At 46.6% G+C, this 25,571-nt stretch overlaps 2 protein-coding genes and 2 non-coding genes across 7 annotated transcripts in view; all 4 read left to right on the top strand.

The window, feature by feature from the left end:
• eif4g1a (eukaryotic translation initiation factor 4 gamma, 1a) overlaps positions 1–20,590 on the top strand; it is a 32,652-nt gene extending 12,062 nt beyond the window's left edge. For all 3 annotated transcript variants that reach the window (XM_062525005.1, XM_062525021.1, XM_062525012.1), the window contains 25 exons: positions 1,207–1,355; positions 1,903–1,995; positions 2,132–2,228; positions 2,355–3,329; positions 5,413–5,498; positions 5,888–6,080; positions 6,341–6,474; positions 8,208–8,321; positions 8,561–8,959; positions 9,265–9,411; positions 9,825–10,058; positions 10,842–10,946; positions 11,319–11,630; positions 11,736–11,853; positions 12,866–12,971; positions 13,164–13,492; positions 13,874–13,989; positions 14,534–14,706; positions 14,994–15,119; positions 15,430–15,511; positions 15,623–15,721; positions 16,090–16,224; positions 16,938–17,019; positions 18,788–18,928; positions 19,071–20,590. In XM_062525005.1, the coding sequence (XP_062380989.1) occupies positions 1,207–1,355; positions 1,903–1,995; positions 2,132–2,228; positions 2,355–3,329; positions 5,413–5,498; positions 5,888–6,080; positions 6,341–6,474; positions 8,208–8,321; positions 8,561–8,959; positions 9,265–9,411; positions 9,825–10,058; positions 10,842–10,946; positions 11,319–11,630; positions 11,736–11,853; positions 12,866–12,971; positions 13,164–13,492; positions 13,874–13,989; positions 14,534–14,706; positions 14,994–15,119; positions 15,430–15,511; positions 15,623–15,721; positions 16,090–16,224; positions 16,938–17,019; positions 18,788–18,928; positions 19,071–19,252 (4,727 nt within the window). In that variant the 3' untranslated portion in view covers positions 19,253–20,590. The remainder of the gene's footprint in view (positions 1–1,206; positions 1,356–1,902; positions 1,996–2,131; positions 2,229–2,354; positions 3,330–5,412; positions 5,499–5,887; positions 6,081–6,340; positions 6,475–8,207; positions 8,322–8,560; positions 8,960–9,264; positions 9,412–9,824; positions 10,059–10,841; positions 10,947–11,318; positions 11,631–11,735; positions 11,854–12,865; positions 12,972–13,163; positions 13,493–13,873; positions 13,990–14,533; positions 14,707–14,993; positions 15,120–15,429; positions 15,512–15,622; positions 15,722–16,089; positions 16,225–16,937; positions 17,020–18,787; positions 18,929–19,070) is intronic.
• Positions 10,670–10,745, top strand: LOC134075769 (small nucleolar RNA SNORD66). Its single transcript, XR_009938491.1, has one exon. It is a non-coding gene; the product is annotated as a small nucleolar RNA SNORD66 (small nucleolar RNA).
• On the top strand, positions 14,298–14,373 carry LOC134075770 (small nucleolar RNA SNORD66). The gene has a single exon (XR_009938492.1). It is a non-coding gene; the product is annotated as a small nucleolar RNA SNORD66 (small nucleolar RNA).
• A 1,206-nt stretch (positions 20,591–21,796) lies between the features above and the next one.
• fam131aa (family with sequence similarity 131 member Aa) overlaps positions 21,797–25,571 on the top strand; it is a 7,074-nt gene continuing 3,299 nt past the window's right edge. Inside the window, exons 1-3 of one of the 2 annotated variants that reach the window (XM_062525039.1) lie at positions 21,797–22,005; positions 24,713–24,800; positions 25,442–25,571. The exon at positions 25,442–25,571 is cut by the window's right edge and continues 56 nt beyond it. In XM_062525039.1, the coding sequence (XP_062381023.1) occupies positions 21,952–22,005; positions 24,713–24,800; positions 25,442–25,571 (272 nt within the window). In that variant the 5' untranslated portion in view covers positions 21,797–21,951. Of the gene's footprint in view, positions 22,006–23,771; positions 24,168–24,712; positions 24,801–25,441 lie in introns of those variants that run through there. The other variant, XM_062525032.1, reaches the window with a different exon arrangement.

Consider the following 25,571-nt stretch of genomic DNA (forward strand, 5'->3'; position numbering starts at 1 on the left):
ATATTCTAATTAAGAGTGAGAGATAAACGATATGGTCTTAATGGCGTTACTGAAGCAAAACATGTAAGGTGTCTAAGACTTTTGCACAGTACTACTCTGTCTGTTTCTCTGCCTGTTTCTCTCTCTCTCTCTGTCACTCTCTCTGTTCAGTTCCAGTGATGAGTTCTGTTAAGTGTCCTAACCTCAGTCTGCTGTATCTTGCTCTTCCTGTTAGCAGTATTCATTCACTCTGTACCTTTCGTTTTCTCTCTCTCTCTCTCTCTCTCCCTGCCTCTCTATCTGTGTCCCCCCTTCCTCCCCAAACACACACCTTTATGCGCTCCCCTTCCCTCCCTTTTCTCTGCGAGCTCAGAGCCCTCCCTTGCTGCGAGGGAGAGGCGGGGAGGTGGGGGGAGGGGGGCTGGCCGGGAGAACGGCCGCCTTGCGCTGCACGGCGCTCCCCTCACCTCCCAGCGCTATCCTGGTGAGTAGGAACTGCAGGGCTGTGTCCGTCTGCAGCCCGGGGCGCACGCCAGTCTGGGTTCACGCAGCGCCTCGGCCACCTCTATTCACATCATGGAGCCTTTGCTCCCCATTCGGACGGACTCGGCGGAAGGGCCTGTTTGTGAACCCAAACTTGTACGCCTCTGGCATGCCCGTGTGTGTGTGTGTGTGTGTGTGTGTGCATGTATGTTGATGAGGACAGCATGCACCCCTTTGGATTTGGGAACTCCTGAGAATGAGTTTAAAATGCATTAAGAGCACATGTACAGGGTCAGCGCCTAACTTGAGGGCTGTCCACAGAATAAGTAATGGCACACGTCTAAGACTCTAGTCTCCTCACGCTGCTGGTCAAATGACCCAAGTGGATTCGCTCACCATAATTGCATGCATGTACGCTTTGAAAAGAGAATTCCCTTGCCTGTGTATTTGGTAGATGTGTTTCGTTTCATGCTGGTCTACAGTTTCTACCAAGGGCGAAGTCCATGCAGACTAACTTCAACCATTCACTACTGGCTGATTTTACTTGATTTATTTGTAATGTATATTATATAAATTGGCATATGACCAAGGGATTTGAGAATTGTTTCTCTCTCCAAAAAACTGCATCCTCTTGGACCTTGATGAAACTGGTTGTGGATGGCTGGCTTATGGAGTTGTGGTCAAGAATGGTACTGATGTTTCTTCCCTCTGTCTATTTTGTCTCTCTCTGTCTGTGTACTGCAGCTGGAGCCTACTACCCTGCCCAGACGCAGTACCCCTCCCCAGTGCAGGCCGCGCCCATCATGATTAATCCCACACAGCAGCCACAGGCTCCTCCCCCTCAGCAACCTCCTCCCCCACCACAAGTCGCACCCAAAAGGGAGCGCATACAGGTATGCTCAGGGTTCAAGTCTGTCATGTCTGACCGCTGGGTTTACAGCTTAAGCCTACCTTACACTGACAGAGTTTGACAAGATTTTGGAAAGATTTTTGAAAGATTGTAGTCTTTTGAGTAAATCTTGAATGAGGGGCATTAGTTAAAAGACTACAATCTCTCAATAATCTTTCCCAAACTCTGTCAGTGTAAGGTAGGCTTCAAACATTATGAAGCTCTGTTTTTAACTTAATGACGTTGTGTATATAATGGAGTGCAATGGACAATTTTAAGTGACTCCAAACCTTTGAATGTCAGTGTATTATCGAATGGAATTTGAGGATCATATGAAAAGTAGTTATTTGTGGGAACACCTCAGTGTGGCTAATGGTGACGATTGTTGTCTTAATGTTCTGTATTCATCTGACACAAGATGGAGTTTGAAATGGATAGATTGGCACGGATAACTTGAATGTAGTGGAAGAAATGAAGTTGAAGTAGTTGAAAGAATTTGTTTTTTATTGGGTCACTAAGCCTTTCTTTCCACTGATGTCTTCCTGTCACAGATCCGGATACGGGATCCTAACCAGGGAGGCAAGGATATTACAGAGGAGATAATGTCTGGAGGAAGGACTACCTCTACTCCTACGCCTCCTCAGGTGATTGACTTTTCCACATCTTCATCCCATATCTACAAAGTACATGGCCTGTATGAGTTAACAGAAAAAACACAAGGCTGCATGATATGGTGGTCATAAAAATTCCAGTGAGCTATAAATCTGTTCTTGATTCCAGTCTGTTGGGCCTGAGGTGCCAGGCTCCGCACAAACCAACGGGGAAAGCCTGCCCGCTGCCGCGCCTGCTGCCACTGGCGCCACAGTCACGAGAGCAGGTGAGTGGGGTGGTTCTTCATAGGCTCCCATTCAAAGTGAATGGGAGCTCCCTCAACATTCTAGAGAGCTGTATAATAAATTGCGTTATTACAGATTACTGACGGTATGTTTTTTTTAATTGGCAGACGATCGAGTGAAGCCGGCGGCCCCAACCCCTCCTCCCCCTGCCAAAACCCCCGAGCCGGCCGTGACTGTTGCTCCGCCCGCTCCCAAGGTCAAACCTGACACAGAGGTCAAAGCAGCCGACGCAGAGGTCCCCATCGCGCCCAGCGAGTCAGAGTCGAGTACCCCGCCGCCTCCCGCCCCAGCGTCTCCCTCTCCCCCTCCAGTGGAAGTGCCTGCCCCGACGCCCGCCCCCGAGGTGGCCAAAGCCAGCGTTGTGGATGGACCGGCGCCTCCATCTTCGGGAGCAGACTCGGCCCCACAGGACCCTGCCCCACAGGACCCTGCCCCGGCCCCCACTGCCACGGTTGAGACTCCGGCCCCCGCACAGGAGGACAAGCCAGAGCCGACCAAGGAGGTAGAGGAGGAGGAGGAGGAGGAGAAGCAGCAGGAGGAGAAGCAGCAGGAGGAAGAGGTGGCCCCAGTGTCAGCCCCTGAGCCCCCAACCCCGGTCCTAGCCGCTCCCAGCGAGGAACCTGCTCCTGCCCCTGCCCCTGCTCCTGCTCCTACCCCTACCCCTGCCCCTGCCCCTACCCCTGCTCCTACTCCTGTAGTCGCAGCCCCGGCCGCCAACGGCAGCGAGGAGCCTGCCAAGAAACAGGAAGCCCCGGCAGTGCCGGACACGCCTACCTCTGAACCCGACGCAGAGCCTCAGCCCGCTGAGCCGCAGCTGCCCAACGGCTTGCCCCAGGACCCCGAGGAGCCGCCCGCGGCCAAGCCTGCCGTGGTGGAGGCCGCCGTCGAGGCCAAGGCTGTCGCCCAGGAGCAGGAAGTCTCCCCTGCCACAGATGTCGCTGCCGCCACAGAGGTAGCCACAGAGGTAGCCACAGAGGTAGCCACAGAGGTAGCCCCGGCGGCACCAGAACCTGAGGTGAAGGCAGAGGAAGCCCGCCCAGCCACAACTAGCTGCCCAGTAGAGGAGACCACTACTATGCAAGGTAGGTCATGGGGTGCAAGTGGCTGCGCTGGGCATGAATGTTGAGGGGCAAGTCTGGGCTCTCTGCTCTCGATAAGCAGAACACACTTGGCTGTGATGTTATGAGTCTGACGCAGAGGAGAGAGGGTTTGAAATGCTGATCCAAGGCTGAATGTAATGGATCATTCATGTCACTCTTCAGTAAGATCCGTCGTCCTTAATGGGGAGCTTTTTGTAAGTTAACCTGTTTCAGACCCGTATGCAGGAAAAAATTGAGCATGGATTAAAGTTTTCCGTCATATGACGGATTTCCGTCAACCGGAGGCGCTAGAGGTCAATCATGAGATTGATGCAGATCCGGGGAGAAAATATTTGGGGTGAGGGGGGGATGCGGCGCGATCTCCCTTGCAAGCTGCAGTGATGGTTACACCTCTTGTTGAACCCTGTTTTGTGATGGGCCTGTGTTTTAGCCTATGTTAAAATCTTCGTTGTGCGCGAAATAAATAAATAAATAAATGCGTTTGCAACTGCGTTGATGAACATTAGGCTAGGCTACTACCACTATTAGGCTGCTACTACTAATAATAATCATCATCATCATAATGATACAATAATAAACGAGAGAAAGGCCAATTGAAACAGATGAAAAAACGATCTTGATTTATAGCCTACTTTGGAGCCGCATGCTTAACATAGCCTATTAGGCTTTTGTAGGTTAAACAAGCTTTGCAGAAGTTCAGGAAAGCTGTAATTTTTTCGGTTTAATTAGTCTATGATTTGGGCTAATTATTCTTCATAAAAGTAAAATGAAAATAAACAGTAGTTTCGGCAGTTGTAATAGTAAGCTATAGAATAGCTTCAGGACAGACATCCACGCACTAGCTGCGCAAAGTTCTGCGTTGTTTGCGATGACTTCTTGTCCGCACTTGCTAGTTCCCCGATCTCATCAAATTAGACTACTTAGAGGTCGGCAGTGTTGGGGAGCTTAAAGATGAATAGTCAAAAGAACATGGATATAGCCTACTTTCGGTCATTATTAATAGAGTCGGGTGCGCCCGAAACGCAGAGACAGACAACGGAAAAGTGTCTGCGCCACGCCACTATTAGGCTATCTGTTTAATTTAACTGCTAATTTCTCTAAAAATAATTATAATAAGCCAACAAGGTTAATTTAAACAATTCAAAAGGATCAAGTAGCTTAGGCTATGTCTATACAGTTTGCCTAATTTGTCTTCTTCAAAGAGAAAGTCGGAGCTCCGTTTCCAGTAAAGGAAACTTATATAATAGGAGTCCTATGACTGACGCGTGTTCTTATAAAAACGTTGTGTCTTCCAGTTAATATTCTTGAATGTTTATTGTAACAAACAGCACAGTTCTCATACAATTGATACGACCAACACGGTCAGAAATACCGTGGAACTCCTAAAATTTCTGCCGTGCATCACGTTCTTACCCAACAACTAAAACGTCTTAAAGTGACATGCACCTTTAATTAAACAACATGTCACCTAATCACACTGAGTAAAGTTACACCAAATTATATCCTGACATCAGAAAACATCAGAATTCTTTAGCATATTACATTTCAAAATTATTCCAAATCTTCAATAACAGAGGCCTATCTGACGGTTAACCTATGGCTGTGAGTTTTAATTGTTTTCATGCATGTCTGATAACAGGTGAGGAATGTTTTGGAGACATACATGCATTTTAGGCATAATGCTGGCCCTAATCTCTGACTGAAAGTGCACAGGATTTATGCATTTACATAACAGTACTTAATACATTTTCTCGGGGGTGACAGTGACACCCCCCAACCCCCTATTTATTTATTTTTTTTTGGGGGGGGGGGGGGCAACGGGCTATGGCCGGCCCTCGGAGCACTCTTAATAAGCAACAGTGTGCAGTATTGAATAGCTAGGCCTACTTTAAAATGTGTTACTTGTAAACGGAGGGTACAGGCCCTTTGATTTGCCTCACTTGCGTGTGTCAATTTTTATTTATTTTTTTTTGGACAAAAAAAATTCAGTCAGATGAGTTTTTTTCACTTTAATCCATGAACTGAGCTGGTCCATTTAACAGGTCAGCACTTGTCTCTGTTGCAGCTCCCCTGTCTGTGCCAAAGAAAAAGAAGAAGCTAAAGGATCTGGACAAAAAAGATGGTGGAGACATGCTGGATGCCTTTAAAGAGGTAGGTACACACGTGTTTTTGAATGATCAATAAATCAGTCCTAAATCAGTAGCATTGTTCGTGGTGGTTTAGCTTCAGCCTTTGGCATCTAAGCTAGGCTAGCAGCAGCTATTGAAATGAATGAGGGCACTTCTTCCTCACTCTCTTGAGAATGATTATTTTGACGATGCTTGACATTTGCATCGGAAAGTGCCAGTCACAGAGTAGATCTGGCGCATAGAGCAGAGTTTTGCTATTTGGAAAATCTGAGCTTGTTACCTTGCCATTGATATCTTTTATGTAAGATGTATCTGAGGGTGATGACCACACAGACACAGACAGACACACACAAGCACACACACACACACACACACACACGGGCCTAACTGGTTGAGCTCTTGTCTACCCAGCCTGTGGAGGAGCCCGCTCCCGAGCCAGCAGCCCCTCAGCCGGAGCCCGTGGAGGCCCGACCCGCCACTCCTGCCGCCGCTCCCGCTGAGGAGCCCGACCAGACGTGGGAGGAGAAGGAGGACAAGCTGGACACGGAGAACATCGAGCCCGATGTCACCAAGGCCGGCGAGCAGAAGTACCAGTACAAAGAAGGTGGGTTTTTACGAGTACAATCTCGTGGTCTCTATTGGGCTCAACAATGTTAAATCGCCATTGGACCTTTAGGGCTGAGTGGGTTTTACGCTTATTACCAGTCAAGTGTCCTGTAAGAGTCATTTACATAAGGTGGTTGTATTGTTTGCTTTCTCTGTGCAACATTGTGTAAGGTGAATGGAGAGGATCTAGGATATTGTGTGTGTGTGTGTGTGTGTGTGTTAATGTCTCCATGTCTGCCTGCCCGTGTTGTCCTCCAGACCAGTGGAAGCCCATTAACCCAGAGGAGAAGAAGCGCTACGACCGCGAGTTCCTGCTGGGCTTCCAGTTCATCAGTGCCAGCATGAGCAAGCCTGAGGGCCTGCCACACATCAGCGATGTGGTGCTGGAGAAGGTGAGCATGCCCTCTGCATTGATGGCTCTATCTGTAGCCCCATAGACATATATACATAGACACCGCATTGGACTCTAGAACGTACGGCAAGAGCGCCGCCATATTGCTAGGGGCAATGTCGACCGATAGATCAATGGAAGCCTATGGAGAAACAGGTGTCTCTGAGTGGAAATGATAGGATAACAGACCCTGTGGGCTTTGTACAAATCGTAGCGCCTTCTAACCATATGGGAATGGCCTTGTACATGTAAAATCGCACGTTTATGTTTTCTGTTGTTGCATTTGACAGTCTTATAAAGGCTTGTAGAGAACAGGTTTTGAGTTGGCTAATAGTACTGACTAGTGTGGCAAGGCTAATTTCACGTCAGTTAACTATGGTTTTGTTGTGAATTGAAGGCAAATTAATTCTGAAACGTAACGTTACTCATGTAGTCACTTTATTATAATAGTATTCATACAGCCTTAACCTGTCTAATTTTATGAAAGTAAGTTAGCCTACCTGTTAGCTCGTTGCTGCCATAGCATAACGTAACGTAAGCCGGTCCAGGACCGGATAACTTCAGAAAAGTGTCAATTTCTTTGCCCTATTGAATTGTTAAACCTTCCATTTTCTGGGGTAATGTAAAGGTAAACGTTTCCACTTGTCAAACGATATCCGTATGATCTGTGTCCTGTTACTGTTGTCAAATGCCGTCATTTGTATGTTGGTTGTCAGACAGCTTGCAGTAGTAGTGAAATGGTAACGTTCGAAGTGGCAGAACTGACGGCATCTCCTATTTTAAACCATCAAAACGGCTAAAAGTCATAGTTTTTTAATGAAACGATTATATGTCAAATATTTAAATAAATCCGACAATATATTTTAATGAGTTTGTGTGTGTTTTGAATTGATCTCATCAAAATGTTTATTTTTTCTCCACGTAAATAGTATTATTTTTTTGTTTTCTTAACTTAGTTTAGCTACTTGTAACCATGACATATAATTTATGCCCATCGATTGAAATATTTATGAGTTATGAGGACTTTATAGCCCAAAACTCCTTCAGCTCACCATAGGTCTCCATTCATTTACGGGGGAATGTTGCCCCTACCAATATGGCGGCCGTATTCCACGTTCGTTCTAATAGAACTCAGCGGACAATGCGGTATCTACCTATATATATCTATGTGTAGCCCACTCTATCCACGATATTCCGTAGCCAACAATGGCCGTCGCCATGACGCCTCGGCATTCAGAGAACGCTTATCTATTTCCGGCGAAGCGCCGTTGTATCTATTTTAACGTGGCTGTTAACAGTGCTTAACATATCATAACGCATATACAAGTAAACTTTTCTATATTATATATCGGTTATATATGATGTAGTATATCCATGCTGAGGGCAGAATTGTCAACATTTCGAAAGAAATCTTAAGTTGAAGCATATTCTTGTTAGCTTACTGAGGACGCATGTAAACAGAATGAACAGTACAGAAGTTTAAAACAGTACAGATTTCCGGGTTAAGGAATAAGGTGAATATATGGTTATGGTATTCGACAGTCTCTTATCCAACGAGCAATACACAATTATTATAGTTGGTAGCATCCGAATAACAATGACGTTAACAACCAGAAAAAAACCCTAATATAGCCCCCTATGCATTCTTCTCCCTTCCACAGTGGGGTCTGTGTTTGACTGGCTTGTGAGTACTATTGATATTGTTTTCATTCTTTGATGGTTGTTTGATTCCAGGCCAATAAGACGCCCCTGCGTCCCATTGACCCGAGTCGTCTGATGAACTGCGGTCCAGACTTCACCCCCTCCTTCGCCAACCTTGGCAGACCCTCCGCTAGTGGTCGTGGTCCGGTAAGTGCAGGCCTCTTCTCCTCTTCTCCTTTCGGGAAACCATTAGTCACCTCTCGAAACAAGTATTTGTATGAACTCACATCCTCTCTCCCCCCTTTCTTCCCTCCCCCCATCTTCCATCACTTTGATCTGCGGCACGGCCACCATTTCCGCCTTTTCTCTCTTCCTTAAAAATCTGTCTCTTCACCTTACTTCCTCCCGCCCTCCCCTCCCTCCCTCCGTCTCTTCTCTCATCGTAGCCGCCCGGACCGCGCCGCTCTCAGCAGGGCCAGCGCAAGGAGCCGCGCAAGATCATCGCCAGCGTGTCCCTGAACGACGACGTGCAGCTCAACAAAGCCGAGAAGGCCTGGAAGCCCGGCGTCAAGAAGACGGCACGCCGCGGGCCGGCCGCCGCCGAGGAGGAGGAAGCGTCGGACGACCCCGAGGCGGCCAAGACGCAAGAGCTGTTCAAGCGCGTGCGCAGCGTGCTCAACAAGCTGACGCCCCAGATGTTCCAGCAGCTGATGAAGCAGGTGACGGAGCTCACCATCGACACGGAGGAGCGCCTCAAGGGCGTCATCGACCTCATCTTCGAGAAAGCCATCTCCGAGCCCAACTTCAGTGTGGCCTACGCCAACATGTGTCGCTGCCTTATGGGGGTGAGTGCACGTGCGTGTGGGGGTGTGCAAGTCTGTGTGTGCAACAACCATTAGACCTGGGTGAAAGTGGTCACTCTTGAGCTGTTGTCCTGGACATAGATTTAATCAGTCCTCTGCGACTGAAACAAAATGGCAATGAATGTTCCCACTGAAAGAGCTTTGGTCAAGGACTAGGCTTTAGCCTTTACCAGCCCTATAGAATAGACTGTGTACACGCAGTCATGATCCCTCACCCTGTGTCTGCTGACTTTGCATTGAGAGTTCGGGGTAAATCACACTTTGTTTTGTTTCTCCCCCCCCTGCAGCTTAAAGTCCCCACATCAGACAAGCCGGGAGTCACTGTGAATTTCCGCAAGCTGCTGCTCAACCGTTGTCAGAAAGAGTTTGAGAAGGACAAGGATGACGACGAGATCTTTGAGCAGAAACAAAAGGAGTTGGAAGCTGCCTCTGAGGTAATGGCCGTCATTTATCAACCAAGCGTAGAAACAGGAGCATGAATTCAGCTCTTAAACTTTTCAGTCCTCTGCCGATATACTGCTGCACCACACCATTCCGGTGTCCGCAAGTTTCTGAGGCAAGACTTGAGACGTGAGATTCGAATGTAGCCACCACTCACATTCAAATTGATAAATGCCATGCTTTGCGTGGAAATGAGTGGACGCCTGTCCTATGCCTGTTTTAGGTCATATGTTTGTTTAATTACAAGCTTTTTTCCATTTAACTGGTATGAATTCTTGGACCCATGAACCTGCTGTTGCTAGCCTCTCGCCACACACACACACACACACACACACACACACACACACACGCACGTTCAAGAGGGGGCTGTTGTAAAAGTTCTCTTCCCCCCCCCTTTTTGGCACAGGGAGAGCGTCAGCGCCTGAACGACGAGTTGGAGGAGGCCAAGGACCAGGCCCGTCGGCGGTCGCTGGGCAACATCAAGTTCATCGGCGAGCTCTTCAAGCTGAAGATGCTGACCGAGCCCATCATGCACGACTGCATCGTCAAGCTGCTCAAGAACCACGACGAGGAGAGCCTGGAGTGCCTGTGCCGCCTGCTCTCCACCATCGGCAAGGACCTGGACTTCGAGAAGGCCAAGGTGGGTAGAGCTCGCAGTTTCAGAATGTGCTGGGCAGATACGGTCATCTCGATCGACTCGACTGCATGACCTTGGAGATGTAAAGGTTTGCTTCTCAGGGGAGGCTGCCAAGTTATCTTGGACGGGTCAACAGTCTTGTGAAGTTTTGGATATCGTGATTGTGTCAAAGATGGGTTTGAGAACATTTTGGTAAAGATCTGTAAATCATGTATGGAAATCTGACCTGTAGATTGGCATCCGTTGATATTCCGTTGATGGGGTCATCCCTCATATACCTGCCTATTGCATGCCTGTACATTATAACCCTCCCCATGCTGCTTCCCTGATTTCAATTTAATTTCAATTTAATTTCACTTATAGAGCGCCAAAACATTACACATGTCTCATGGCGCTTTACAGAGTGTTAAACATTGAAAGAGAGCCCATGAGTAACAGGGGCAAGGAAAAACTCCCTAGAATTGGAGATACATATAGGAAGAAACCTCGGACAGATCCACGATTCGAGGGCCCAACCCATCTGCCTAGGGTCAGTTACAGTACAGTAAGGTCATTTGTAGTATCAGAAAGTTCAAGTAGTCCAGTGTTGGGGAATAAATTGTCCACAGGGATTAGTCATTTGATGACCTTCGTGTAGTGCCACGTGTCTGGGCCACTGATTCACACTGATGGGAATGAGGGACCGCGGAGCATCAGGCTGTGCATGATGGCTGCCGAGTGAGTGGGCTGAGTGCTACTGTCTGGATCCCTTCAGCTCTGGCTGACTTGTTCTGTATGTGTCCACAGCCCCGAATGGACCAGTATTTCAACCAGATGGAGAAGATCATCAAGGAGAGGAAGACCTCATCCCGAATTCGCTTCATGCTCCAGGACGTCTTGGACGTCAGAAGGGTAAGGATGTTTACCGAAACGTCCAAAATGTCCATCCCTAATGGAACATGCATGATGTCACAATGTTAAAAATGATGCAAAATAGGAATGCAAAAATGTGGTTACAGCTCAAGTAAAAATGCTTGTGCTAATGGCCAGTGGTTATTGAATGTGGCGCAGTTTAAATGATATTGAACAGGCGATATGCATGTTTAAATAATTCATTCACGGAAACATGATTGGCTGAACGTATTCAGTGGCATTAAGATGAAGAGAAGTGTTAGTAGAGATAGTACAGAAGAGGCCACAAAGTGAAGGCTTCTCTCACTTGGGTCTTCCTTCCACCGTCTCTAGCCCCTTCTTGATGACCTTTTCTCTCCCCCCCGTTTGTAGAACAACTGGGTGCCCAGGAGAGGAGACCAGGGCCCCAAGACCATCGACCAGATCCACAAGGAGGCCGAGCTGGAGGAGCACCGTGAGCAGAGCAAAGTGCAACAGCTGCTCATGAACAAGAAGGACATCGGAGGCCGGGGTAGCGGAGGTGGCGGTGGCGGCGGCGGAGGAGGAGGAGGAGGAGGAGGCCGCGGCGGACCCCACTCCTCAGGGGGCGGCCGCAACAGCCAGCCCCAGGACGAGGGCTGGAACACCGTGCCCATCTCCAAGAACCGACCCATCGACACGAGCCGTCTCAGCAAGATCACCAAGGTAACCTGCTGCTTTTTGCTGCAGTTTGAAATGTTTCCTTTTTAGGGAGTGGCAAAAGATTTGCCTGTTTAGCCTCACCCTGACCTGTGGCTCTTCCTCTTGCAGCCTGGCGCTTTGGACTTCAACAACCAGCTGCTGGCGCCCGGAGGCAAGGGCACCTGGGGCAGCTGGGGCAAGGGCAGCAGCGGTGGCACCGGGGCCGCCAAGCCCAGCGGAGAGCAGGGTAAGCACGCCTGCAGGGCACCAAACAGGGTTTCCGCGGGTCACGGAATTTCTGGAACATCACGGAATTTTGATAAAAGTCTATTCCAGACGTAGCCTGGTAGTAAACCAGACCCTGGAATCTTTCAGATTAAAGGGTCTGGTCACATATAATGAAAACTCGAGGCCTTGAAAATCTCACTGCACGCAATTGGATAACACTACGAACAATGTTTACTCTGACTGATTCTGGACTTAGACGTAATTGGATAACACTACGACCAAAAACAAACGTTTTAGCACTGTTGTCATCAGTTTAGCTCGCCCACTCCTTTTTTGGTTTCCCCCGATTCCTGCGGTGAAAGTAAGGTGCATCATTGCTCATTGCCAGAGTATCTTGCGGACACAATTCAAATTGTGCTCTCGCGAGAACTCTGGATTTCCAGGGTATTCCAGATGTGGAATTTTGGGGAATTTGATCATATTTGGGGCAGTCATGGAACATCAGGGAATTTTTGTTGTAGCAGTTTAAAATTAATACAAATATATTTCCACAGAATATTGGTGTTTATCTGGCTATTAGCTTCACTGCTGGCTTGAGTGGTTATGGATAGCACACCTTTGCTTATTCATTGCCAATTTATTTATCTTCTGCTCTGAAAGAAATGCTGTGAAATCCTTTGTCAGTATATTGTACCATTCATTACAGGCCATAGAAATTCAGGGTTTTTCTTCAGGGAAGTCAACATTTTACAGCAGCACAAGCTGGTTCAGCTAAACAGTCGTTTTTTATGAAATAAGCATTTGCTGCAGAAGTCCAAATAGTTTTCTCTGCCTCTGCGTAACCTTGCTTTATTTCTCCCAGTTGAAATGGCAGTTGCTTCCTAGTAAAAAATACTGTTGCTGGTAATCTAGCCGTAATTAGTGGAAGCATGATACAAAAGAACTCCGTTTTAATCCTAGGAACCAAACACTGAAATGAAAGTGTCATTGGATGAAGGCTTATCAGTTTTTTTTCTCCTCTCTATTGTCAGAATCTGGTCGGCCGGCCACCAGCACAGTCAACCGCTTCTCAGCACTGCAGCAGTCTGGACCACCCTCCTCTGCCTCTCTGGAGGCCGACAGGAGAGTCCCACAGAGGCAAGTCCAACTCTATATGATGCCTGAAAACAGCCATAAGGAGCACTCGTGTCCTGTTCTGTTATGTCTTTAGGATACAATGCTAATAAACATTTTACGTCTGTGCTTTGACATGACATCCATTTCAAATGACACCCATGTTTGACATTTCTGTCTGATTTTATTTTCTTGTTCTCATGTTTGCGTCCACAGAAACAGCTCCAGCAGGGACCGTAGCGATCGGGACCGCGGCGAGCGTAGCGAGCGGGATAGGGAACGATTCGACCGGTTTGACCGCCGGAACGACAGGAGCCAAGATCGTCAACGGCAGCCCATCACCAAGCGCAGCTTCAGCCGGGAGAACGAGGAGCGGAGCCGAGGAGGCGACAGCCGCGGTCCCGGTGACGCCGTGCGTCGCGTGGCCAGCATGACTGACGACCGCGACCGGGGCAGCAGAGACCGAGGCAGCCGCGACAGAGGCAGCAGAGACCGGGGTAGCAGGGATCGAGGCGGCCACGCCAGGGACCGAAGCAAAGACAGTGGTGAGGACTGCAACAGTAGAACAGCAATGTCTCAATACAAAAGAGTTATGTAAACGTGTAAGACCCATAGTGTCAGCTACAGTGTTTGTATAGACAGAAAGGCAATCACTAACCCAAAAAGAGCACAGATTCTTAGTAATGAATCTGAACAGCACATGGAGAGTACATACAGTTACAGAACAGACTTGCACTGTATTAAAATACAGTTACTCATTTTGTCTTTTAAATACGTAATCCCGAATACGTGTATTCAGTTACTTCCCGACACACTGATTGTAAGGGTGTGATAAAACATGGAGATGTATATTGCAGTTTTTCTTGTTCCGTCAGTTGACTAGTGGACAATATATTTAAATGTCCTCCCCCCACCTCTCTTTACAGTGAAGAGGGAGGCTGCTCCTACTCCCCCTCCCAGCAAACCGGCCTTGAGTGAGGATGATGTGGACAAGAAGGCCAAGGCCATCATCGAGGAGTACCTACACATCAACGACACCAAGGTCAGAACACCTGCTCAGACACCTGCTCTCACTTTCAAAAACATGCGCACACACACACACACACACACACACACACACACACACACACACACACACACACACACACAAACACGTCAGTGAGCTCACTACATGGCCCATCAGTAAGCAATGAAGACATTCTGCCAGTACTACTAACACAGCTGGATTGCATCGATTTGTAAACAAGTTCCCGGTAGAGAGTGGCCATTTGAATAGAAAGTGTGTCGTTCTCTCACCTCGTGGTGGGCATTAGTCCAAGTTCCTTTAAACGTCTGTGACTCACTCAGTCACACCCCTAATGACCTCAGTGTGATGCCTTGTGCCCGGGCCACTGGCTCACACTGATGGGAATCAGGAACTGAGGAGCTTTTAATCATTCACCTGACGACTTGGACCTGAGGACACCTGCTTATTGAAACCATAAACCATGATATGAACGCCTTGCTGTGCCAGGTGAATGGTATGATTGTCAAGCACATATGCACCACAGCCACTAACGTGTGTGTGTGTGTGTGTGTGTGTGTAGGAGGCAGTCCAGTGTGTGCAGGAGCTGAACAGCGAGTCGCTGCTCTTCGTGTTTGTGCGGAACGGCGTGGAGTCCACTCTGGAGCGCAGCACCATCGCTAGGGACAAGTTGGGGCAGCTGTTCCGCCACCTGGTCAGCGCCGGCGCGGTCTCCCCCGACCAATACTACAAAGGGTCAGTCCACGCCGTCTCTCTTATCTAGGGCTGGCGCTGGTCATCACTGTGTCCATCTTCATCTGATTTACTTATTCTGTGACCAACTATTGCCATTTGCCTGTAAACATAGACCTCTAGGCCTTGACATTTAATTCTGTATGTTTGTTTGTATGTATGTTTTGTAGAGTTTTTCTTTTTAGCTGGCTTTTGTACATGTCCGTCACAAGCACTTTATGCTCTCGGTGGTGGTGTGGCCAAATGGCTCCGTTCTGATTCTGGTTCTGGTTTTCTCTCTGCCCCCACAGGCTGCAGGAGACTCTGGAGATGGCTGACGACATGGCCATAGACATTCCCCACATCTGGCTCTACCTGGCTGAGATCATCACCCCTATGCTGCACGAGGGAGGTATCCCCATGGGCCAGCTCTTCAGGTGAGCTCACCGAGATGCAGCCGAGTGTCAGGCGCCCTGTGGCGCTCTCCTCACCCCTAGCTCGGCTAACACTAGACCCGTTCTCCGTTGAGCATTGGTCTGGGACTGCCTTGGGTTCTCCTCAGTTTTCCAAGGGGAGCAGTGAAGCTGGCGTTCAGCCAGGCCATTTTAGATGTTCAAAGTGAGATTGCTCGGGGCGCTGACATTTCCCTTGCTTTAGGCCCTGGACTACGTTCACAGCGCTCTAGGTGACTATGTCAGCTGAGAGCACATGTAAGTGTGTCTGACCCGTTATTCTTTGTGCCTGCAGGGAGGTGGCCAAGCCTTTACTGCCGATGGGGAAAGCTGCTGACTTCCTGGTCCAGATCCTCAACTTGCTCTGCAAAGGACTGGTATGTCTTCTAAATTCAAGTTCAATTCAAACTAAAAGCTAGGTTTTTTTTAATCCTTCTGCTTTTCTTTGTTCATATTTGAATGTGCGCTGTGCCTTTTTCTTTCCTCAGAGCCATAAAAAGGCTGGTGCCCTTTGGAAAGAGGCTGGACTGAACTGGAAGGACTTCTTGCCCGAGGATGAGGACGTAAACAAGTTTGTCACGGAACAGGTGAGATGCTGCTGCTGCGCACAGTGGCAGAAATGCTGTACTTTGGATTTCTGTGTGCGTCACAGTCAGACTCAGTGCTGGCCTCAGGGCTTGATCTGGCGCTTGACAATCAAATGCTTAATCAGCATGGAAGTGTTAGAAAGCAGTGTCTGCTCTAATATGTCATGCAGTATTAGGGATTGTGAGAAGCTCAAACATGCCACAATATACCATAGCTGTCAGTGAATACACATGTACAGAGTGTAGTGAGCCGCCCCGTATTTGTCCATAGATGTGCAAATGATACTGCGTGACCTGATATAATGATGTGAAGTCGGCTTTAGTTTGAGTTGGTGATGGTCGGTGTGATTTTGCTGTGCCCTGTGCAGAAGGTGGAGTACACCCTGGGAGAGGAGTCGGAGAAGCCCAGCAAGAAGGAGCTGCCTGGGGAGGAGGTGGGGAAGCAGCTGGACAGACTCCTCAAGGACAAGGCCAACAACCAGAGGATCCACGACTGGGTGGAGGTGAGTGCACATGGTCACACACACACACACACACACACCTGAAGCCGTGAGTAGGCCACAGCACGTACACCCACATGCACATGAAATGTAATGTAAAACACATAGTCTCTGGACATCACCTTAGGTCACCTTTAGGTCACCTTATGAAACCTTATGAAATGGGTTTGAGCATTGCTGTTGCAACTTACTTTTTATTGGCAGCAGCAGATTTTTGTCAGCAGTAGTCATTACTGTAGTTTTCGTCTCTGGAGATCATGCACTAGCCGTGACTAACCTATTGTAGCATCAGGTTGTGTTTTGGGACCTGGTTGCGGTATATGCTTGAACTGCACACGTTTCCTTTTCATTTTGCGATCCTTGACAGCGGACAGCTGAACTCTTGTCTTAATTCATGGACCGGTTCATAACAGGGTTCATACGTTTTTTAAAAACCTGGAAAAGTTATGGAATTCGAAAATGCCAATTCAATTGCCTTACCCAATTCAACTCGGAAACATATCTCATTTGGGCAGGTCATGTCTCACACTTGTGTCACAACCGATTGGCAAACATAATGTAGTACTAGTTGATGTGAGGTTTTGAGAAATATAAGGTCCTGGAAATTTGTGAAAAATTCATGGAAAAGTCATGGAAATTCTCTGGTGGAAATGTGTATGAGCCCTGTCATAATCTAACTGTGTTGTACGTTTTCTCATCTTCCTCATCTTCCTCAGGCCAACTTGGACGAACAGGAGATCGGCGCCAATCAGTTTGTGCGTGCGCTGATGACCTCTGTCTGCCAGGCTGCCATCATCTGTGAGTAGAGCCCCTTCGCAACGTTAATGTCAGACACTGATGCTATAGACCACTGAAGTTCGCCTACAAAAAAAGCTGGCAGCTTTGATATCTGGTATCTGGCTCTTTTTTTTTCCCCTTTGGGAAAATGAAATGGGGGATTGAATGATCGCAGAAGTCTGAATTGCAGATGTTATGCTCAACACACTTTTGTCCTCTGGCTTCGAGTGGCTCCTGTGATCTTGGTAGGTTAAGACGGCAAGCTTAGATTTTTCCTACCCCAGAGATAACTTGCAATGCAACTTGACATACTGTAGCTAGTTTCAATTAACACCCGCATCTCCTTCTATGGGCAAAGATTTTGTAGGGGAATTTCAGAGGTCTATTATTACTATAGCAAGATCATCTTTATCCGATGTATTTTCAGAAACACCTGTTTTGCTATCATTAAGTTACTGGATTACATGGAATTTAGATCAATTTACTTTGTTGCGCTCCAAACTGACCTTGAGACACCAAATTGAATGGTGGCTGCAAAGCCCCTGCCCCCTGGGCAATTTGACGGCCCTCTGGGAAGATTTGAGAAGAGAAGTTTGTGGCTGTAATCCCAGCTGTGTCAGCTGTAGATGAATTAGCTCACGTTTCACTTCCCGAGTGGATCTAGGCCAGACTGCCCTGCTGCCAAGCGGGGTTTTATGAGATGCAGTAGGAGTTTCTGGCCCTATTAGGGGTTGACAGAAATTCTAAAAAAAACTGTAGTTAAAGTTCAGGTCATGTGCCAAATACCTGGTATAATAGCCATAATGTTGGAGATTCAAACAACTTGCTTTAGAAATGAGAGAATAGGTCTTTGAATGTAAACTGAATTTAATTGTATGGACGTTTGGTAATGTGTTTTATAGTGCTTTTTGTAGCGCAAGGCAGAATAAACAGCACAGGGTGCTCGTTAGGTACTTGCATCAACGCAGAAAAATGAAATGACCGATGCTGAAAATGTAGACGAAATCGTTTTTCAAAGCAGACTGCCACCAAAGGTCAATGCAACGCAACTGAAACTGATTTGCGCATCCAACATGTTTAGTGGGTTCCTTTGCCCATATACAACACGTTTCATTCAGTCAGGCGGCTCATTTCGTAATGACAAAGGCAAGAGAAACACTTGAGCTACATAACGTAACGTTAACATTGGGCAGTATCGTATTGAAGTGTATGAAGTGACTAAAAGGTTAACTCGGGTCTATTGAATTCTGTTCCATGGAGAGTATTCCACACAATCAATTGGGTCTTGCGCTAGCCAGGTACAGTGACACACATCGAGAATCGTTTGATAATCAAATCGTGTCCCTCTGAGTCTGAATCCTAATCAAATCAAATTGTTGGGCAGGTGAACATTCACACCTTTAATGAAAAGGTAGCCATGTGCAGTTGTATAGAAAATTGAGGATCCTGATGAATTGAGATCTCAAATCACCTGGAGTTGTTGATGGGATAATCACATTTGAATCATGAGACCATGTGATCTCTTAAGTATTTCAAAATCAAAATGTTCTCAAAATAAGGCCTGGGAAGTATTGAATTTCATTTGCGAAGTACAAATACTAATCTTTAACATCACAACTTTGTTCCACTGCAAAATGTGTGGTTTTGCAGAGAACTTGAGAAATTGAGGGCGAAATCAGTAGAAATGTATCCTCAGTTTTCCCCGTATGGCTGAAGTTGGTGTTAACATTTAATTTCAGTGTCTTGAAAAAGGTCTTGAGGCTGTTGTGTTTTCCTGACCTCCTCCCAGGTGAGAATCCCTACAAGGTGGATGTGGAACAGATTACCCAGAGGGCCAAGATGCTGCAGAAGTACCTGTCTGATGAGCAGAAGGAGCTCCAGGCTCTCTACGCCCTCCAGGCCCTCATGGTGCGCATGGAACAACCAGCCAGTAAGTCACCGTAACCGTTGTAGTTGTTTTGCCAGCAAAGTCATTCTCTGTATACTTTTATATATATTTCTCCCCCCCTCCCCCCCCCAAAGAGTTTTGAAGTAACTGAGGTCTCCCCTTTTTTCCTGTCCCCTTCCGTCAGACCTGCTGCGCATGTTTTTCGACACACTGTATGACGAAGACGTGATAAAAGAGGAGGCCTTCTACAAGTGGGAGTCCAGCAAGGACCCGGCTGAGATGCAGGGCAAGGGCGTGGCCCTCAAGTCCGTTACTGCTTTCTTCACCTGGCTGCGGGAGGCGGAGGACGAGTCGGACAACAGCTAGGCCTCGCTGTCGCCCCCCGCTGTTCAGGAGGAGCGGTGCAAGCGAGGCTGCTCGAAAGGGAGAGAGGAGGATTTTGTCACTAAACGAACACGATGCTCGTTGAGCTGCCCTTCCCTGTTGTCTAAGGGATGCCCTTGGACATGACTACAAACTACAATCTCTCTTCTCTTCTCTCATTATCTCCTGTCTCCTCTTTGTGGCAAAATGTCCACCAAATGAAAATAAAAAAAAAAGTGGGGAAAAAAGAAAAAAAAATGATTCTGCAGGAATGCTTCAACGCGTTACGTCATCACACCATCATTTACAGCATTTTAAAAAGGAAAAAAAAATAAGATTCCTGAAATGATACAAACCAACGCTGCTCTTATGTTAATAGAAATATAAATGCAACCTAGTATGTGACACGCGCGTATAGATGAAATGGTGTCATATCCTGTGTTTCTTGGGCATGAGAGGGGTGTCATGCCGTGATGTTTTGTGTGACCTCTGACCCAAGTTTATACTCTTACTTAGGGGGTTGTGCGCGCGCGCAGAGTGATTGGAGTGCTTTTTTTAAAAGAGAAAAAAAAAAATGATGTTGAAGACAAGCGTAGTGTTTGCTGACCTCTCAAAATGACGAATGGATTTTGAGCCAGGTCTGCGATTCCTTTCCTCACCCCTCTCCCTTTGCTTTGTGTTCACTTCAGTGGGGATGTGAGGATGAACCAGGAAGACATGGGATGGACTTTGACCTTCTGACCTTAACTACTAGGCAAGGTTGACATGCTTCCTTTTTAAGCCATCCCTCTCCACCCACCCCACACCTCTTGCTCTTGCCCCTTGTCCTCCACCCTTTCGTCTGCATTTTACCTCTTCTGCATTTAAGAACTGTCTGGGCCTCTGTTAGAAGGCCTGTACCAGAGCAAGCCTGCAGTGTATTTTTAAGATGAAATCATAATTAAAACTTGAAAGAAATCGACTTGATGAAATGACACAGTAATGATCCTAAAGCCTTTTCTACTCTCTAAGTGGAAACACATTTCAGGAGCGTTCTGTACATATATATTAAAGGGTTTTTTTGTTTTGTTTTATTTTTCAGAAATTAAAAAAAATCGGATGTATTGCCATGTATTTTTTTCCAGCAGAAGTGGCAGTTTCTCTGTATTTAAGATTTCTTTTTTCCCCTCCAGCTGGTGAGAGGTGCTTACAATGATCCACTGATTACAGTTTTATTGAGAAAAAAAATGTAAATATATTTTGCTTTCTTTATTATTTAAGGAATTAATGCTTTTTTCGCATCAGAAACTGGAAAAGCAGGAGAAACGGAACATTGCAAATAAAAGACTATCAAGTTGCTGAGGAGTGGTCCTGAGACATTGCCTTTTTATGTTCTTTAGATGTTCAACATTATGAGCGTATATTGCCTTGGTTTGTTTCATACATTACCTAATTTGGTGCAAGTCCCTTAGCATGTAGTGTGGTATCTGCTGAGCCTGTCCAATGTTTTTGTGCGACTGAAGAACCGCTCTTGCAAGATTGGCAGCCTTTTAAACCTCAGTGTAAAATGATTTGTCCCCATCCTTTAGAGGTCACATATTCTACCCACTATTGTATTTAGTTTCAAGTCTTAAAACATCAGTGTCATTGGGTAGAACCACCACAACATCTGCCTCGTCAACCCTGCCTGAAGAACCCTGTTCTAAGCGCCCTGTATCTGTGTGCCCAATCATTTACTAACACAAGTGTATTGCGTGATGGCTTTGCGTCATTTTGTTAACTGTTCCTGAGCGTGCGGGATAAAAGCATACTAGCAATGTCGGTCTTCAGTCGTGAGCGGAGATTAGGGGTGCCTCTCATGCAGCGTTTATACGTCCCCCCCTAGCGACTCGGGCCTCGATCCTCACTGATCTACATAAAGAAAGATAGAAGGGCTGGACTATCCCATTGTTGCCGCCCCATCATTCTTTATGTAGATCAGTGAAGAGCGAGGGAGGACGTATTAACGCTGCATGAGAGGCACCTTTGGAGCAGATGAGTAAAATTGAGAAACTTTCCCTCATTCTCCTCGCCCTTTATTACGTTCCCAGACTCCGATATCCCAAAAAACAAACGACTGTCTTTTGGTGTTTTTGCGTTGGTAGCAATCAGATGGGCTACCACCCAAATAACTAAACATGCTCATTAGCACTGGTAAGGTAAAAATTGACTCATGTGACCTTTAATTCGAAATTAATTTGGGAACTAACCATGCTCCTGTATTATAATGTCTAAACCTAATTTACCTCATTGACGTAATAGCCGGCCAAAGCTATAATTGAAACTCATTGCAGGCTATAAAATGCAGCCTGTGGGCGTAGCCTGAAGTTGATGGTTTCTTATATCTTTCATTAGTTTATCAGAATAATTTAACCAAACTTCTGCTTCATAGTTTTAGTTTTACCCCACGCTATCCTGGTATAAAACAACCCGGGGCCGGGAACCACACTAAAGTTTGAGCTGCTGTGGCTTTAAGAAACCGCGCTTGTCAAGGTGGGTCTTCAGATGCTGCTGCGCCGATGACGCCGCCAGTAGGACAGACCGAGGGGACGCGTTTGGGAGGTTAAGTGTGGCGTTTCTTTGCGGATGCCTACAATTTCCTGATCTCCCAAAGCTTAGGCTAAGTAAAGTGTAATAGCCATTTCACTTTCGATGCTACCGAATCCTGTTTAGGTTTGTGGTTGATGCTGTATCCATGTGCAATGCTTCTGACAGCGCTTCCCCAATTGAACATAAAGGTAAGAAATGTCCACATCACTGCTCTTGTGCATGCACAGTATACCATACTAAGTCATTACTGTTGCTTGTCTCCTTTGGAGTGACGGTCTCAAACAACATGTAGTAGCCTACCTAGGTGTTGTGAGAAGGAGGCTAGGTTGGACATGTCATCTACGCCATCACGTAACCTACAATGAATAGTCAATTGATATGCGGCAGTGGTTTTCTGTTGCCAGGAGACCGAGCGAGGTCCTGCACAGCGGCTTTATAGTGTTGTTCCTGAAAATGATCTTGCCAGCAATCTCATGGACGCGCGCTTAGATAGCGCCGTCTCGCTGTCTTATGCTATTAGCGCGCGGAGATTTGTTTACGTGGCCTTGGAAAAATGGGTTAAATCACTCTTAATCATGCAGATGTTTTTCCAAACCTCTACATTAGACGACACTTGATAGTTTACCTAATCGCTATGACCAACCTCGTATGCGCTCCACAGGCGTTTAATACCAAGGCCATCATTATCGGTTGTACATCGTTCTGACAAGCAGTCAATTGTGCAAGAAGAAAGCAGATGAAATTCAACTGGGCAAGGCTACCAGAGGTACAGTCTACAGAATAGGTTAACAGTATCCCTAAAGCATTTTAAAAAAAGGCTCTAACAAGATGTGGAAATTATTCAAGGTCGAAATTGTCACCGACGCATACGGTCGTCTGCAATATTTCTTCTGAAATGTTGTGGGTTCCTATAGGTTTCGAAAATGAAGCTTGAAATATTAGGCTACTTAAAACAACTTTCAAAGCCAACAGGCCTCGGTCTGCGGTTCATTGTATTGAGAAGCTATGAATAGTTAAGGGGATTCATCAGTCATGGTTGGTGTAAACTGTGCGTAATTGATGTGACACATCATATGCATTTGGCAACTAATCAAATAGTAATCACCGATGTCATCTTCAATCTTTGCTTTGTCTGCTCCAACCATATTAGGCTATCACACTGCAAGTGAAGGGTCTGTCGTTGCCATAACAACAAACCAGAGGGAGCATTTTCAATGCGTCAAACACTTGTTTTTGCCAGAGCATCGAGCACTCAGCACTGATCGTGTAGGCTAGTCCACAGAAAAAAAACAACCACCTCATTCTTAGACAGCATGTTAATCGACGTCTCCTCTTGCTGGTCGAATATTAGTCCACAATTTCGTGCAAACGAATCTTCAGGGTTGTCTGGGAAAATGTCTAAAAGCGACTTGTTGCTTTCAACAGGATTTGAATTGCCATTTAGATCGCTGCGTAATACTGACCGGTCCGCATTTTTGTAGCCTGGCTGCGCATGCATTGAACAGTCATTTGACTTAGATTTGATGAAAGGAAATAGGTGACCCATTTAAGTTTAGACTTATTGTGTGGAAATGGGTCTCTTCCCATTTAAGGCCTAGGCCCATCCGTCTGCTTTTAAAAGAACCGTCTAGAAAACTCGTGGGAGGCGGACCAAGCAAGCAAGATAAGCGGTGTGGAGTTTTGAGACAAAATAGCCTCAACTTGCCTATTATGCCTGTTCCTAAATTGAATATTAACAGTAAAGAAACCCCCATAAACATATTTCCCATCTAGAATCAATCTGATAAGTAGCTAGTTATAAGTAGTTATTGATCACATTACTAACTTTAACCTGCCATGTGACATAGCCTATCTAAAGACTTTCACCTTAAATTAATTTTTCAGTTTGTGATTATGCTTACACTTGTAGCACTGGCCAGATGGAGAGGCTGAACTGTTGTGAACTCCACAGAGCTTTGCCTTCTTATGGTATTGGTTTGACTCCAGATGCTCCATACATTAGGCCACCCTGTTTCAAGAGCTCTGTGTAATAGTGCTCCATTGCGAGAGTTTATCCAGAGCAGCTTCCGCCATTGAAGGGAGAGCCATATGCTTCATGGTGACAGGGACGCCCTGCACTTTATCACTAAGAGCTGAGGAATGGTCTGTCAAGAAGCTTACAGGGGCTTTTGGCTTGAGCATCTGCTTAGTGGAGGCGGCGCGTGGACCGGGGCCAGTGATGCAGGCAAAGCAGTGCGGCTCTCTGCCACCTCACCTCACTTCAGTTTCAGCACAGGGCCAGCAACAGGTCCCCGCTCTCACCATGCATCCGCTAACCAGACAGGTGATGGGGACTAGAGCTCGGCAGAAGGTGGGCATTTATTCATGTGTATTTTAGTGACGAGAGCACCAGCATTAGAGTAATTCAGTGTTTTTACTGGAAATGATTGACTGACAGGACTATGTTAGACAATAGACTTGAACTCTGTGTTCAACCGAAGTGTTGTCTTTACGTGTTGTTGGGTGGCAGATGCACCTGTCAACTTTAACTACAGGAAAGAAAGAGGTCGGAGCGAACAGTTAATGTCAGATCCATAAGAGCTGTAAAGGTCGTCTCCAGCCTCTCTCTCCAGAAGGACGAGCACATGGTTATTTTCTAAATTGCCAGAAGAAACGGCCCTGATTTCACAAGCGCCTGTAAATTGCTCTCTGCCTTGACACTAATGGCAGATATTTTCAAGGATTGATACAGTGGCTTTTTCTGTGTAGATGTTTTATTGCTCTTTCAGAAAAAGACGGGCATGATAAATCAAACTCTACTAAATGTCGGTATCCAGTATGTTATACCATGTGGTGAGAGGCACCTTGTCAACCTACACCTGTAGGTTAAGCTCTTCTATTGGTTTAATCTCGCAGGTTGAGGATCCTGCTGACATGCTTCCCAAGTCAAGGAAAGCCCTCAGCATTCAGGAGATTGCTGCTCTGGCCAGATCTTCATTTAACGGTAACAATTCACTCTTTACATTGACTCACATTTTGATGTTGTCTTATTAGTCTGTTGCCATTCGAGTGTGTTGCCGTTTGAAGTTTTAAGCAGCGGCAATTTAGATGGATGCATGTTTAGGTCACTGTTAGTGGAATCTTTAGACTGCACAGATCTTTCAATTCCCATGACCTTGGCCCTGCATGCAGCCTCTCCTCTGTTGAGCTGGCATGCATGCTGCACCCAGTACAGTCTGTGCAGATCTTGACAGAAATTGTGAATATTTATTGTGACATGCTTGTTTGCGTTACTGGTACAGTTTCACTATTAACTGCTTTGTCACCTCCGCCAAGGATGTTATGTTTGTCTGTTTGTTTGTTTGTTTGTCTGTCTGTTAGTAAGATAACTCAAGAGTAATGGATGGATTTCGCTGAAATTTTCAGGGAAGGTCAGACATGACCCAAGGAAGAAACGATTTAATTTGGGATTCCGGAGCCGTTTATGTGTTTCGCTTAGTGGTGTAATGGCATGGTATGGCCACGTGGATCGGAATAGTTTAGGTTCAAATGTATGACAACCTAGGAAGAACGATACAGGCGGAGGTCAGCGCTCTCTGAGTGCTTTTCTAGTTTTTAAATGGGCTGCCTTGTGCCTTTCCTCAGGTATTTCCCAGGTGGTGAAAGACCATGTGACCAAGCCCACTGCCATGGCCCAGGGCCGCGTGGCTCACCTCATCGAGTGGAAAGGCTGGTCCAAGCCTCTGGATCCGCCCACCGCAACCCTGCAGTCCCA

This window comes from Sardina pilchardus, chromosome 2 (genome assembly GCF_963854185.1).
Source record: "Sardina pilchardus chromosome 2, fSarPil1.1, whole genome shotgun sequence".
In the NCBI taxonomy this organism is placed as follows: domain Eukaryota; kingdom Metazoa; phylum Chordata; class Actinopteri; order Clupeiformes; family Clupeidae; genus Sardina; species Sardina pilchardus.